The 14,835-nt window shown below is 33.0% G+C and overlaps 2 protein-coding genes across 2 annotated transcripts; one reads left to right on the top strand and one right to left on the bottom strand.

Annotated features, from left to right (window-relative positions):
• Positions 621–5,629, bottom strand: LOC109337845. The gene is made up of 5 exons (XM_019574919.1): positions 5,509–5,629; positions 3,667–5,031; positions 3,323–3,554; positions 2,472–2,551; positions 621–1,211 (listed from the first exon to the last, which is right to left on the bottom strand). The coding sequence occupies exons 2-5, from the start codon at positions 4,945–4,947 to the stop codon at positions 1,134–1,136; spliced, it is 1,671 nt and encodes a 556-aa protein (XP_019430464.1). The 5' UTR covers positions 4,948–5,031; positions 5,509–5,629; the 3' UTR covers positions 621–1,133.
• Positions 8,521–9,185, top strand: LOC109337854 (probable calcium-binding protein CML44). Its single transcript, XM_019574929.1, has one exon. It carries the CDS (start codon positions 8,563–8,565, stop codon positions 8,998–9,000), a length of 438 nt encoding a protein of 145 aa, XP_019430474.1. The 5' UTR covers positions 8,521–8,562; the 3' UTR covers positions 9,001–9,185.

Below are 14,835 nucleotides of genomic sequence, written 5' to 3'. Positions count from 1 at the left end.
AACATATAAAAGCTTATATAGAATATTATCTTATTTTATTCGTTCAATTGGTCCCTGCAACACATCTGTTTGAGCTGTATGAATTCAATGATTAGTTTTCTTGTAATATTTATACGTAGTCAATATATTATTTATATAATTTAAATAATGATGATTCAATATGATTAGAGGATGATAGAGTGATTATGTATGTATAAAATTTTACTTTATAGCCCATCCTTTTTTTCTCCTATTAAAAGACACAACTTTATGAAAACAAGAATTGCAAGGTTCAAAAGACATAAAGGAATTATGAATGACATAACCTACCAATATAACTTTATCTTAAAAGGTTCAACACATATCTAATATAAATTAGATTTCGAATATACAATAATATTACACTTCAAAACAAATATAATAGTTGTTTTATTTGATGCAATTTATAAATTGTTTTATATTTCGTCCTAGAACCCAAAAAATACTAAGACCGGCCTGCCAAAGTGAGAACTTTGTCTATATTTCAACGCTATCTGAGCCGTGAGACATGACCTAGTTCTGGTGAGCTCTAATATCACAAAAGTTTGATTCCTAAAAAAAACTTCAATAAAGTACACTTGTTTTTAGTGCATTTTGCAAATGAGTGCATTTTGCATTTGTACTGAACAACGAACACAAGTTTATGAAGCACACTTGTTTTCCCGCATGTTACAAACCAAACCCCTCAGAGAATCACAGGGACATGAGGAAAAAATTATGAACATGTTATGTGACTTCCTTAAAGAGCTCCTAATGAAGACAACACTAGCCATCTTTCTTTTACCAACTAGATCAAAAAGTCATAAATTTGGATTTGCTGCAATCAATTTGGATGCACTCACTATAGTCATAGAATCCATGGGCTGGTAACATTTGAATCATGCACACCTTCAATTTTTAGAACTTCGAATTTGAGACCCCCATTTCTTAACCTAGGCAAATCTAAATATGATAAATTTATATAAAAACGGTGGCCTAGTGCACGAGACTCTCACTTAGTAGGATCTGGGCAGGGTAGATGTGTGCAACTTTACCCAAAAATAATTCCATATTTACATGTTGAAGTTTATTAAACTCTAGCTTCCAAATCTTAGATATTAGCAAGAATTCCATATTTACATTTTTCGTAAAATCTCCAAACATGATTCGTCACGCCAAGGCTGGAATGTTCCATCATGGTCGTAGATTAAATTCTGCAAAACAAATATTAGCCAAAACACATCAGGATCACTAGCATCACATGCGATTCACATTGATTAGCAGAAGATATGTACAAGAATTCACAGATATTTCCCACTAAAAAACATAGAACTATACAAAGTAACCACCATTATTTAGTCTAGGTGAAAGTGGACTACAACTGCAATGTCAAAAGTTTGAATCTCTGAGTTGCCACTTTAGGAAGAATTTTATCTAACCCAAAATTGTGAGATAAAGTAAATATTGACAGTGGACAACTTTGCTAAACAGTTGTTTTAAATGTTTGTAGCAAGCAGCATTGTCAAAAAAACTCAAAATTGTTATTTATTGTATTCATTATCTCCTTTTTGCTTGCACAATGCCATAGTCAAGCACAGATCGTTAGTCTTTCCGAGGGGGGAATGTTTAGAAGAGGAAAGAAAGCAATGCTTATCTAGAAAGTAGAAATTATTTCTCCATGCATCTGTGGGGTACACATGATAAAACATGTACACTAAATAAAAAGAACAAAAGTCCTGCTTCTAGGCTTTCAGTAAGAGTTTGAGTACTAAAATCTAAGGTCATCATTTCAAACTTCCCACACCTTCAGAATGGTTCATTCTCCTCACTCCACTTATCTCAATTTTGGGTTTTAAAAAGGTCTTCTTTTTCTGCCCCTTAAAAATATATCATCAGACTAACAGGAAAAAGATTAAAAAGTGTAAACCAGATTGGCTTACTTACCAATATAACTCAGTAAAAATAGACTGGAGAGAAATAAGATGTTTGATTTCAATTAACTAAGTTTGATCTTTACAATATTGAATTTCTTCATTCCTCAAAGAGGGAATCTAATGACACACTAAAAAGAGCAGCCAAGTGCACAAGGCTTCCACTTAATGGGGTCTAGGGAGGGTAGATGTATGCATCCTTACCCCCGCAAGCGGAGAGGTTGTTTCCCGGAAGCCACACTCATTTAATAAAATGGTAAGAGGATCCTCGTTTGAAACTTATTAGATGCACTCATTATAACCTAGCTGTAAGAACTTTCTTTGCAGCACACAGATCTAGAGCAATCACCACTAGGAAGGGATCAATTTGAAACCATATAAAAACCCACTACCTCCAAGTAAACCATTAAAAAGAAACTAAGCTTGCTCGCTCTCAAGAAGTTGAAAAATATGAAATGTAATTTATGAAAGTAATAGTTCAATATGCTTACACATTAAAGATCTAAAAGAGGAAATCATGTCAACATGAAACTAATGGCTTACTTGCAACCAGAAGATAAATCCACGTAAGAGAAACAAAACCCTACGTGGCTCCTTGAATTCAGCAATTGCTTTTTCTAGATCTGCACAAAGATGAAACAAATAATTGATGGAGGACTTTGAAGATATTATAGACAAAATTATGCAATACAAGCAATTTAAGCAACCTAACAACTGGTACAGACCACATACTTTCAGAAATATTGAAATGATGTCACATCAGCAAAATCTAACCTAGATACATTGCTGAATGAAAATCAACAATAGTCGGAGTTCTAGGTTCAAGAGCCCCACTTAAGGATAAAAGATATCATGGTCTACCTTGACTAAAGGGAAATCTAAGGTTACCCTATATATCTTGAATTCAATAACAAATTAGCTTCCCACTTAGCGGGAAAAGACTCGGTGGTTGTTGTTGTGGCCATTGTTAATAATAAATTAATCCATTAGCTCTTGAGCAAATTACATTTATGCCTAAGGTTCTAAATTACTCTCCACTCATGTTGTATCAGAAATTACACCTAGCCTATATTAAATTTCCAGTTACCCATGTCCATACCAACCGACACATACACCATCTCGGTAGGATGAACACAAACATGAAATGGAATGGAGTAGTTGCAGCCTTGCATGTTGTGTGACAAGAGGGATGGAAAATGTAATTTGATCTTATTCATATAATTCTACTAAGTTTTGTTAGTCCACTCAGAATATCAAGTGAGAGTTGTTTAATGGGAGAGGTAGGAGTGAAACCAAATCCATTAATCTTGAACTAAACTTCGTGTTACAATTTTATTAACTGAAAAAGCAATATCTACAAATTCAGAAATAAATTGAGAAGATATTGGATCTACCAGGGTATAACTGAAGATATGATTTGTTGAAACCATATGTAGGGTATGATCTAACCACCCCCTGTCGTGTTTCAAAATGACGATCCTTATGCCTTTGACGATGTACTTCAGTCAGATAACCATTATACTCTTCTTGGTTATATGGCTTTTCAAGATATTCCATTAGTCTTCTCCTAAACTGAGACTGATCACAAGCAGGGAATTGCCTTTGGTTTGTTTCATTTTCAAGGCACTAAACACACTAAGACAAAAAGTTATAAAATAATTGTTGTGAAATTGCTTAATAAGGTGTATGTGTGTGACTATGAAATAAATTTATGCTGTCTGAAGTTAACAACACTTACAGATGAATCGAACATTTTTGAAGGAATGAAGGGAGTGTTTTCACCAATTTGATTAGGTTCTAGAAGAACTAAATCATCCAAGTCGGAGGAATTACTGCCACCCTCCACATTTGTGATATTCCTGTCACCCATTAATGGCTCGCCATCAATGATCGGATTAGAATTTAGGAATAGTAGGTAATCTTCATCATAATCGGACTGCAAAAATGGAGTATCAAATGTTTTATCAGAAGTTCGTGAGTTCCACCTAACACTCAAACTCGTCCCTTTTAATTTATGTCCCACAGGCACCCAACTTTCATTGTTGCAACATGCTCTATATGAACTTAAGAATGTTTGGTAGTCTTCATCCACATCAATGTCTAATCCAGTATTGAAATTGTTCTTTGGTACACTAGAAACTTTAGAACGTCGCCTTAGATCACGAGGTCCTCTTTCAGTCTCTGGACTTTGGAGAGGTTCCACTGGGCTACTGCTCTGTTCTCTAATTGAATCAGTCTCCCTAGTTCCTAGATTTCCAGTTCCCACATTCTCCAAACTGTCATCATCGTAATCTTTTATACCAGAAATCAGCACTGTTAGGTAATCTTCGTCGACATCAATATCCAATTCAGTGTTGCAATTGTTCTTGTGAACACTAGAAACACCTGAATGTGACCTTCTATTACAAGGTTCTTTTTCAGTCTCTAAATTTTTCTGAGAATCCACTGAGTCACCTCTCTGTTTTCTAATTGAATCACTCCCTGCAGCTCCTAGATTTCCAGTCTCATCCCTCCATGTAGAAGCCTTTTCTTCTTCATCATCATTTTCTTCTTCCTCTTGTTCATACCTTATATGAACAAGCTGATTACCCACAATGGCTGAATAAACATAGGATTTCCCTTCTTCCCTCAAATTTTGCAAAAACATCGTATAATCAGGATCTGCATAATCATCACTATCATTGTTGGCATCAATTTTCGAACCATCAACACAATTATCTTTGCTAATATCATTGTCATTCTCGCAGCTGGTGTTAGCTCCAATATTAGAACCATCAACATGACTATCTTTGTCAACATCTTTGAGAGAAACAGATGTATCCAAAACTATTTTGTTTTCCACATCGACTTCATCCTCTACCATATGCACATTATTGCCTATTACAACCGCCTTATTTCCACGACTCTTCGCAGTTGTCCTTGAAGTACTGCCACAACTATTGAGCTCCCTTCTCCTCCACCGCCTTTCTGCTCTACTTATTTCATCATCACAACCACAACCTTTCAAATTCCTACTCATATCGAAAAATCCCGGGAAATTTTGATTGAATCGCGCCTCAATTTCCTTTAAAGAGGACCGTATCCTTCAAGACATGACCACTCACTGTAAACACAATTGTGTTGAAATTTGACTTCATGAGGAAAAAAACATTACAGTAAAAAAACTTATCTGGAAAAGTAAAATAATACATTTATAGTATTTTATATAAATGCAATCATAGGCATCAATAGACAAAAAAACATTCCAATTTTGGGTTTTTCTTTTCAACAACAAAGTCATCAACTTTGGTGTTTGATCAGAATAAAATCCAAAGATGGGATCATTGTACTTTATTATAAACCAGTTATACACAACGAACGAGATATGCATGAAGGATAAAAAATACAAAGGTGGAAAAAAGAAGAGTAAAATGGCATTGAAATATAAAGAAGAACAAAACCCCATAACTTATTTTCCTTGTTTTGGTACAAATAATAAATTATGGAACCCCAAGTCACAGAAAAGAGAATATAATAAGAGACTGGGTATGTAATATAAAAAAACAGAAAAGAGAGAAGAAAAGATAATGGAGTCAGGTACATTGGTGAAAGGAAAGAGTTGCGTGCTTTCATCTTCTGTGCACAAAGTAGAAACGTTTAGAGTTCAGAACGTTTATGACTACATTCGTGGCTAATGGCTTTTCTACTAATCACTTTTTTTGGATTTAATATCCGGGTAAGTACAAATGTCGAGTGATGCTTTTCTACTAATCACTTTTGGTGGGGTTGAGATCCTCTCAGGTTAGAAGGTTCGGAATGATTTGATAATTTAATAAAAAAAAATAATTAAAAATTATTTAAAATCCTGTTAAATATTTTTGAATGATACATGGCACAATTTCTATTAGTACTGGGGTAAGAAAGGAATGGGACCACATCTGTTGTCCCATTTTGCGTATTATTTCATGTATTATTAACTCTGGTTGGTTAAGAAAACCATTTAAGTTAAAATTATAATTATTAAATATTTTTTTGACCAATTACATTTTCTAGCATATGGAATGACACAAAACTATAGTATAGCAGATGTGCTCCTATACTAAAGAGGCTCTACATTCCTATTGGTCATACTTATTAAACTCAAATTGTGCTTGGACCAACTGAATTGACCATGAACCAAGCATTTGACAGTATCTTATAATATTTTAAGAGAATATTTAGATGATACAAAGATGTATATATAAAGATAATATCTCATTGTGATGATCATAACTTATATTTATTTAGAATACATTAAAAGATTTATCATGATAGAGATCACTTTATATCTTTTATGATTTTTTCTTATTTCATTAGGAGTTTGCTTAGCATTAGGTCTTTTCTATCATCAAATAAGCACAATATCATCACATCACCATTCATGTTACTATCATTATAATTTATTATTTTGAGCAATCTTTTTTTCTTCTTTGATAACTCAACCTTATATTTTTAACATTGTATCAGAGTTATAGTATCCACCTTAAAGGAAGCTTAGACTTGTGATCAGAAGTTGTATCCATGTGATGTGCATGCTTCAACTTGAGGGGGAGCGTTTGATATAGGATTGTTGAAGTGGTTTAGGTCTTGTGTGGCTCAGATCTATAATGGTCTAGTTGTGATCGGTGCTTGTGTTATTGTATTGACTAAAATCGACATGAACCATTTTCACTTGGTCAATTTAAACATAAAATTAGTGACTCAACCAGCCGAACCTATTTGACTCAATCAGTTCAATTAGTTTCAGAAAAACATTAAACTGACATTGTTTAAAGAGGAAAATTGATTTTATTCAACTTATTTAAACTTATTTATAATTATGTTTTATTATTACTAAAATTACAATAGTTATCTTTTAGCTTATGTTGGAACATAAGTGTATGTTTAATTAAGTTTAAAATTTATATGTGCGTTTTTGCGATTGAAATGTAAATCTTTTGTTAACATTTGTCAAATTATGTTATAGTAAAATATTTTGTATTGCTTATTTTATGATTTGCTTATGTAAAAATAAGTTTTTGCATTTGGAATAAAAAATTAAATAGTGTTTATTATGAATTTAATAATTTATTAATATGAACAGAGTCAAATGATTTAAACATAAACTTATTGACTCTGGACATTGACATAGTTCATGATTGTTCAGATTTTAATAATATTTAGTTTTTTGTATTATTAAGGGTATCTCCTCATTCTTTTAAGTATGAAACTAATCTCTTTCGAAATGCATGAATGTTCCTCTTAACAAGTGTTACTCACATTAATTGAACCTTTTACGTTTTGGCTATTTTGAGATCTAACGATACCTTACACCACTAAATCAACATCTTGTTGGTAATACTTGGTTTGACTAACATCCTAATCAACCCTCTCATTATTCCAATCTCATTTATTATTACATATTATTTAGAATTCATTTTCATAACTAGTTTTAAATTTTAAATGTAGTTTGCATACATTAATAATTTAATATTTTTACTCCAATTATCACATATCTCAATTATATAAAATATTTAACATATACTTTGACTAGGATAATGATACCAAAAAGAACCATATTTTAATGAAAAATGCCATGTCTTCTAAATAAATTACTCTAAAAAGAAAAATATTATATCTTAGTTTAAAAATTCTCCTAATTACAAACAATTGACATGTCTCGTTTTTCTACTTCAAGTTGATATGTATGACTTTCTAATTGTTAAGATGTTTTCTTAAATTGATGTATTCGGTTAATATAGCATTATTCATATGCTAACTCTTTAGGAATAATTTTATATTAGTAGAAAAATAAAGTGAGAAAGTTGAAATTTTAATAATTCTATAATTCATTGTACATCTAACTGATAAGCATGTAGATCAAGGAAATTGTTCTTGCTTAAACAAAAGTGTTGAGTTTGAAAAAAAATATTAGAAATGATAAATCTATCTTTTATTCATTGAAATATGTGACACTTTTATTTTAACATGACCCTTCCAATTTGTATAGACAGATTTTTAAGTATATTCACACAAACAAGTTGTTAGAACATTTTGATAAGCTAATTAGTTGGACAAAAATAATTAGATGAAAATTAATATAAAAAAGTTATAAGTTAAAGAATTATAATACAAAAATAATTAGTGGGAGACTATCTTCTCCTACAATAATTGATACAAAACCTAGAAATTTCTAGGCTTGGATATTGAGAGGTAACATCAATACAGAAAAGTTGCTTTCAAAGCAAACGCTGCGAAACTTCTAGTAAATAGCCTCAGAGACTTGGATCATTCTCATCCACGCCATCATTCATGTTATATGAATTAGGTCAAGCCATTTTTCTACTGCACAAAAGAATAAGTCTTGCCTCATATATATATATATATATATATATATATATAATGAATATCATCAACTATCAGATCTAATCAATATTGACTTTTAAATATAACTAACACAAATAAATGATAAATAATATATTAATTGTATGTAAATTTTTACACTAGCAATATATAAATACTACACTCATATATATTTATACATATATATATAACTGTTGTGACTTGTGAACTTAAACAAGAGGTTAGACTGAAAAGTGTATCATATTCATAAGCCATTTTGCTCTCTTTACAAAATATGTGTCTCCTTACCACTAATGACTTGGAGAGGATTTTTGAGAAGCTAGACATGAATGGTGATGGATATGTGAGCATTGATGAACTAAAATGGTTTCTAGAGAAAACAGGTTTCAAGTTTAGCATTGAGGAGTTGGAATCACTAGTGGGAAAGAAGAGTTTTGACTTCAATGAATTCATGTTCTTTTACAACTCCATATTGATTGAGATTGATGAAGAGGTAGAGAGTGACCTTGTGAAGGCCTTCAAAGTGTTTGATTTGGATGGAGATGGATTCATCACTAGCCAAGAACTAGAGTGTGTGTTGAAGAGGCTTGGTTTGTGGAATGGCAAGGATTGCAAGAACATGATTTCTTACTATGATACCAATTTGGATGGTCAACTTGATTTTGAAGAATTTAAGAACATGATGGTACTTACCACCACTTCTTTGATTTGATTAATTTTGTTATGTGTTTTGCACCAAAGGATCATGATGTGCATCGTAAGAATCCACTGGAGTTTCATTTTGTTATAGAGCTATATCCATATTAATGATGTTATGTTAGTGATAATCACTTGCTGCTATTGTATAAACAAGTTCATTATTGCTACTAGTTAATTAAGTTAGAGAAACAAATGTATCCGGAAATAGTATAATATTTTTTTACATTATCATTGGTTCATTTGCCATTCATATTTACATCATTGACTAGTAAATATATAGTATAATCTATATTATTATTAGTATAGAAATTTATATACAGACATTACATCATCCATCATTTATTGGATTACTTTTTTTGAATAGTCAATGATAAATAAAATATAAATGTTGGATGATACAATGACAATATATAAAATCCATACACTGTAAATAATACTTTTTTTATAAATAAAAATAATACAAATAAATGAAAAACTGATATTAGAACATGGTAATCCATATTGACATATATGATGATGAATATAGAAGATGAAAGAAGGAACTCCAAGATAGAATGAAATGAGAGAATTAAAAATTGTATTGCTTTTAAGTGATTGAACAAAAAAATGAAGAATATATATTTATAGGATAAAAATATATACCACCCTCCTAAACTAACTCATAACTAACTATTAACCAAAAATAACAAAGCAAAACACAATTAATCACGTGGTTTTATGGTTGCTTGATTCACAAGCAATCTCGTTAAAATTGTGAGAAGTGTTTGATGAAATACCTACGTAAATACAACTATTTGATGTCTGATCAGTAGGGTTATTAGTCTTGGTCTTGGCCATGTCTTCTCGGTCAGAGGCTATAATGTCTCGGTCACGATTCTTGTGCTCAGCTGTGTTAGATACTACAATGTCTAGGTCATAACTCTTTTGTCTGGCTGTGTCATAGGCGTAGTTGACCTGACCATCTCGGTCAGGTTTGATGCAGTCAGGATCTTGGTCATCTCATCCAGGTTTAGTGCAGCTTTCTTGAGTCAATTCTAAACCAATATTATCATCATATTTTAACACTAATTAAATATAAAACTTTATGATTATATATATATATATATATCTTACACTCCTTTAAGTTGATGTTGGTTAGCAATTAATGGTAAATTGGTAAAGGTAAGACAAAGTTGTATTCACTTAGTTTGCCTTTTTTCTTGTTGCTAGGAATATAGTGAGATGCTTTAAGAAAAAATCCGGAAAATATTCATATCTGGCCGGAAATTTTTTTTATATGTTTGGCGTCATGCATAGAGTTAAGCCATAGACATGGCCCCATATTAAATTAATATGTATAGTAAGGGTGACAAGTGAATGGATTAAGAGTGCAAATGTCAAGATAACACTATTAGCTTGTCTATATTTTGATGAAGACAGAGGAATTAGTGAAAGCTTAAAGATATCTCAACAAATCAACATGACAAGGACTCAAGAGTTTCATGTCTAAACTAGAGTATTAGATATGTGTCTTAGTTATTGAGTCTAGGTTAGGTAAACCTAGATACAAATCTCACAAGTTCTAAAAACTACCATATCATTTACATGAGACATGTCATCTAGATTATTATATGTTCATGCATTAATCATACATGTTACATATGCATTTTAGGCATGACATAATGGTAAAACATGTATAGTTGATAAGCATAACATATAGGTAATTTATCATTTAATCTCTTAGCTGAAAATATTTCAGTTAATCGATTAAGCAAGGCGTTAATCGATTAACGTGAAATCAATTTTTAAACAATTTTAACAGATAACTGAAAAACAGAATTCAGTTATTCTCAACAACCCGTTAATCGATTAAAAGGGCACTTAATCGATTAACTGGACATTAAACAACTTTTCTATATAAACTATGATTTTACACCATGCTTCATACATTCATTCATTCATTTTAAGAATTGTTAAGTTGCATATTTTCGTGCTCATTGTATGTCATATAGGCAAAGAGAATTGCATGTGAGAATAGTGAGAGATAATATCATGCTTAGGGATTAAAATATTATCCATTGCATGTGATTAAATGTGTTTATCATTCTATCTTTTCTTGCATGATTCTTTCATTTCTTTTAGAGATTTCGTAGGGTAGAAATTACATGTTTCTTCAGGATTATGATCTTATACATATTCTTGATAATTTGTGATATTTGTATAGGGTTTATAGTTTGTTCTTAATTGTAATATTTGAGCCATTTTATGCTTCATAACACTCTATTTTTGTGACAAGGAAAGTCGTCTCTTGGTGTCGTACCACCAACGAGATATAGAGAGTCTTCACCAAGACTTGGAGGTCTTGAGTTTAGAACATACTCTTGGCTGATGCTAGATCGTAGGAAAGGTTTTCCTAGGCGATTAGTATGGTCAAACCAAGGCAGGGGTTCTGGGAATTCAAGAAGGTAGCATCCAAGGTCTTGTAATTGGAAGTGTGTATGTAATATACATTTGTTTCAGTTTTAGTGAAGAAAATCTCCCGAGATCGGAAGGGGAGGACTGGATGTAGTTTTGTAGTGGACCGCAAAATGAACCAGTATAAAAACCTTGTTGCATGCTGTTTCTTACCCTTATCTTTTTACTTTTTCATGTTGCTTTAATTGCCTATTTTAGCTTATGATTTGAATATTGTAATTCTTCCATATAAAGATCAATTATGTTTAAATATATATGCTGTATCATTTCTGTATAATCGGTGAGTGGTTGTGCAATCAAGCCATTTAGCAACTATCTTTTCTGTGCAACTTAATAGATTAAGGCAGTTCTTTAATCAATTAACTGGGTGATTTTCCAGAATAGGGCTTTGGTGCGAATAGCAGTATTTGGGAATCGCGACACCTATTCAACCCCCCTTCTAGGTGTATTCTGTCACTGATACCTAACAAGTGGTATTAGAGCTAGTACGACGTGCTAGCTTAACCGAATACGCGTGATCCTTAAGGGAAATAAATAGGTTCCACCAACCCCTTTGACGGTGATGGCGCATCCATTAACCGCCCTCTCGTATTCAGTGGCGAAGGTTACGCCTAATGGAAAGTCCGCATGAAAATCTTCATAGAGGCCATTGACTCAGATATTTGGGAATCCGTAGTCAACGGGCCCTTCGTTCCACAACATCTAGTGGACGATGAACAGAGAGAGAAACCGAAAAGTCTATGGATAGATGATGAACGTAAAAAGGTTCAATACAACCTTTGTGCCAAAAACATCATCACATCGGTCCTATCCTATGATGAGTTCTTTCGGGTTTCATAGTGCCAAAGAAATGTGGGACACTTTACAAGTGACTCACGAAGGCACTAGCAAAGTCAAGCGTGCCAGGTTAAATGCTCTGACACATGAATATGAGTTGTTTCATATGTTACCGAGTGAATCTATCGGTGACATTCAAAAATGATTCACTCATATAGTAAACCATTTAGTTGCTCTAGATAAATATTATACCAAAGGAGAACTTACTAATAAAGTTTTACGTTGTCTGGATAGGAGATGACAACCTAAAGTAACAACTATCATGGAATCCAAGGATCTTGACTCCATGCCTTTGGCGACATTATTCAGAAAAACTTCAAGAGCACGAGATGGAGCTTGGACGCTTGACAATGCACGAAGAATAAGACCGCAAAAAGAAAAGAATATCTCTCAAAGCTACAACGTCTCAATCTACAGAAGAGAAAGAGGATGATGAGTCTAATTCAGATATAGATGATGAAACTTTGAGCCTTCTTGTATTCAAATTCGGGAAATTCCTAAAGAAAGGAGGCTTCAAACGATTCGAGAAGAAAGAAGTGCGAAAGTCAACTAGAAAAGGCAAGGGTGACAAAGAGCGCTTCACTTGCCACGAGTGTGGTAAACCAAGACGTATGAGGTTTCAATGTCTTACTTACCTCAAGAAGGTTGATTCAGATAAGAGCACTCCTCAGGACTTCAAGTCAAAGAAGGCCTACATTGTATAGGACATACCAGAGGAGGACACGACATCGAGCACCTCAGATGAAGAGGAGACAACCAAGCTATGCTTACTGACCAAAACAGATGAGGCTTGTTGCTCAAATTCAAAGGAGGTAAACAACAAGGTATATTCTGACACCTAATCTACTTCATCTGATGATTCACCTCCTTATGAGGATCTATATAATGCTTATGTCGAATTGCATTATGAATTAAAGAAGTTAGCTAGGATTTGTTCTGATAGAAAAAGAGTAATCCTTCTAAATGAACAAAAAATAGTTTCATTACAGAAAGAATTAGATGAACTAAAACTAGAAAATGAAACATTAGATCTGATATATTCTTGTAATGCATGTAATTGCTCTGATGATAATTTATGTCAATCAACAGTCTCTGATTCTTGCGAGACTTTGAAAAATGAAAATTTGAGACTTAATGAAAAACTCACAAAACTCATAGAGAGTCAAAACATGTTAGACATTATGCTTAGCCAAACTAGAAATGTTGGTGACCATACCAGACTAGGATATATCCCCCCCTATGCGTAGGAGAAGACTATATAAGAGACCTATTAATCGGCCTAATAAGAAATATTTTAATAAGAATGTTCCTACATGCTTCTATTGTGGCACACATGGCGACACTTCCTACTCTTATTACATTAGGAAATATGGTATACCTAGTGGCGTGTATGTCTGGATGAAAAATGGAGATGACTCCCTAGTTACTAATAGAAAAGGACCCAATATAACTTGGGTACCTCAAAAAGGCAAGTGATCTATTTTGTAGGTATGTTTACGAGCACATGGATAACATTGGTATCTTGATAGTGGATGCTCGAGATATATGACGAGTGATTGATCAAAATTCCTAGATCTATCCTTGAAAGAAAAAGGGTTTGTCATGTATGGAGACAATAACAAAGGAAAGATATTTGACACCAGAACGATTGGCAACTCAAATCATGTAGTGATCGAGAATGTGCTATATGTTGAAGGCCTGAAACACAATCTCTTGAGTATCAGCCAACTCTGCGATAAAGGGTGAATTTGAGATGTCGATGATGGATGAGCTGTAACACCGCGAATTTTACGATTTGGAATTATAAGATTTTATTAATATTTTTATTAATTATATATTCGAAAATGAATTTCTGAGAATTTTCGGTAAAGAATTAGACGAAACTCTAGTTGAGTTTTAGTCTTGTAATTTTATTTACTATTTTTTGGTAAATTTTGGTAATTTTCGGAGACAGTCGATTCTGAACCACTGTCGGGGCCGAAATCCACTCGGTACGCTCAAAAAGTGGTTTTTGAGTTCCGTAACTCGGAATCGAATTCCGATTATAACGTTGGCTTCGTAATCACATTTTGAGTCAATATAGACTCTGAGTACACCCATACCTATTTTCTAAATATTTTTCACTCGGAATGCCGAAATCCAAAATTCTAATCGGATATTAAGATCGGGCGATTTATAATATCCGATCGAGTATTAGCCGATAATACTCGAGCATGCTTATCGCACGTGTCCACGAAGTGGTCGTTTCGCATTGGGATGCGAGATTTGTCTTTCTGATTAGCCACCCTAGGAGATTTGCCATGATTGCCTAGGGGGAAAATCTGATTTCCCTCTCTCCTTAAACCCTCACACTTCACACTTCACTCACTCACTTTTGCATTTTCAAAGATAAGGTGAATCTCTCTTCATTTTCTCTCCTTCTCTCATTTGTTTCTTCCATTTTCAATCCTTGATCTCTCAACATTCAACCAATGGATGTTGATGAGATTTAAGTATGTTGTTCATGAGTATGTCAAGAACATATTCAACCGTTGAAATTTTCTAAAACGCTTTCTAA

Source organism: Lupinus angustifolius, chromosome LG02, assembly GCF_001865875.1.
Source record: "Lupinus angustifolius cultivar Tanjil chromosome LG02, LupAngTanjil_v1.0, whole genome shotgun sequence".
Classification (NCBI taxonomy): domain Eukaryota; kingdom Viridiplantae; phylum Streptophyta; class Magnoliopsida; order Fabales; family Fabaceae; genus Lupinus; species Lupinus angustifolius.
This window is presented reverse-complemented; position numbering and strand designations above follow the sequence as displayed.

Excerpts from the sequence above, each read along its gene's own strand:
- LOC109337845 (XM_019574919.1), bottom strand. The coding sequence starts at position 4,947 with ATGAGTAGGAATTTGAAAGGTTGTGGTTGTGATGATGAAATAAGTAGA. Across the intron at positions 3,555-3,666 it reads CAAAAATGTTCGATTCATCT|TGCCTTGAAAATGAAACAAA; the intron begins GTAAGTGTTGTT and ends TAGTGTGTTTAG. Across the intron at positions 1,212-2,471 it reads GATTTATCTTCTGGTTGCAA|AATTTAATCTACGACCATGA; the intron begins GTAAGCCATTAG and ends TTTGTTTTGCAG.
- LOC109337854 (XM_019574929.1), top strand. The coding sequence starts at position 8,563 with ATGTGTCTCCTTACCACTAATGACTTGGAGAGGATTTTTGAGAAGCTA.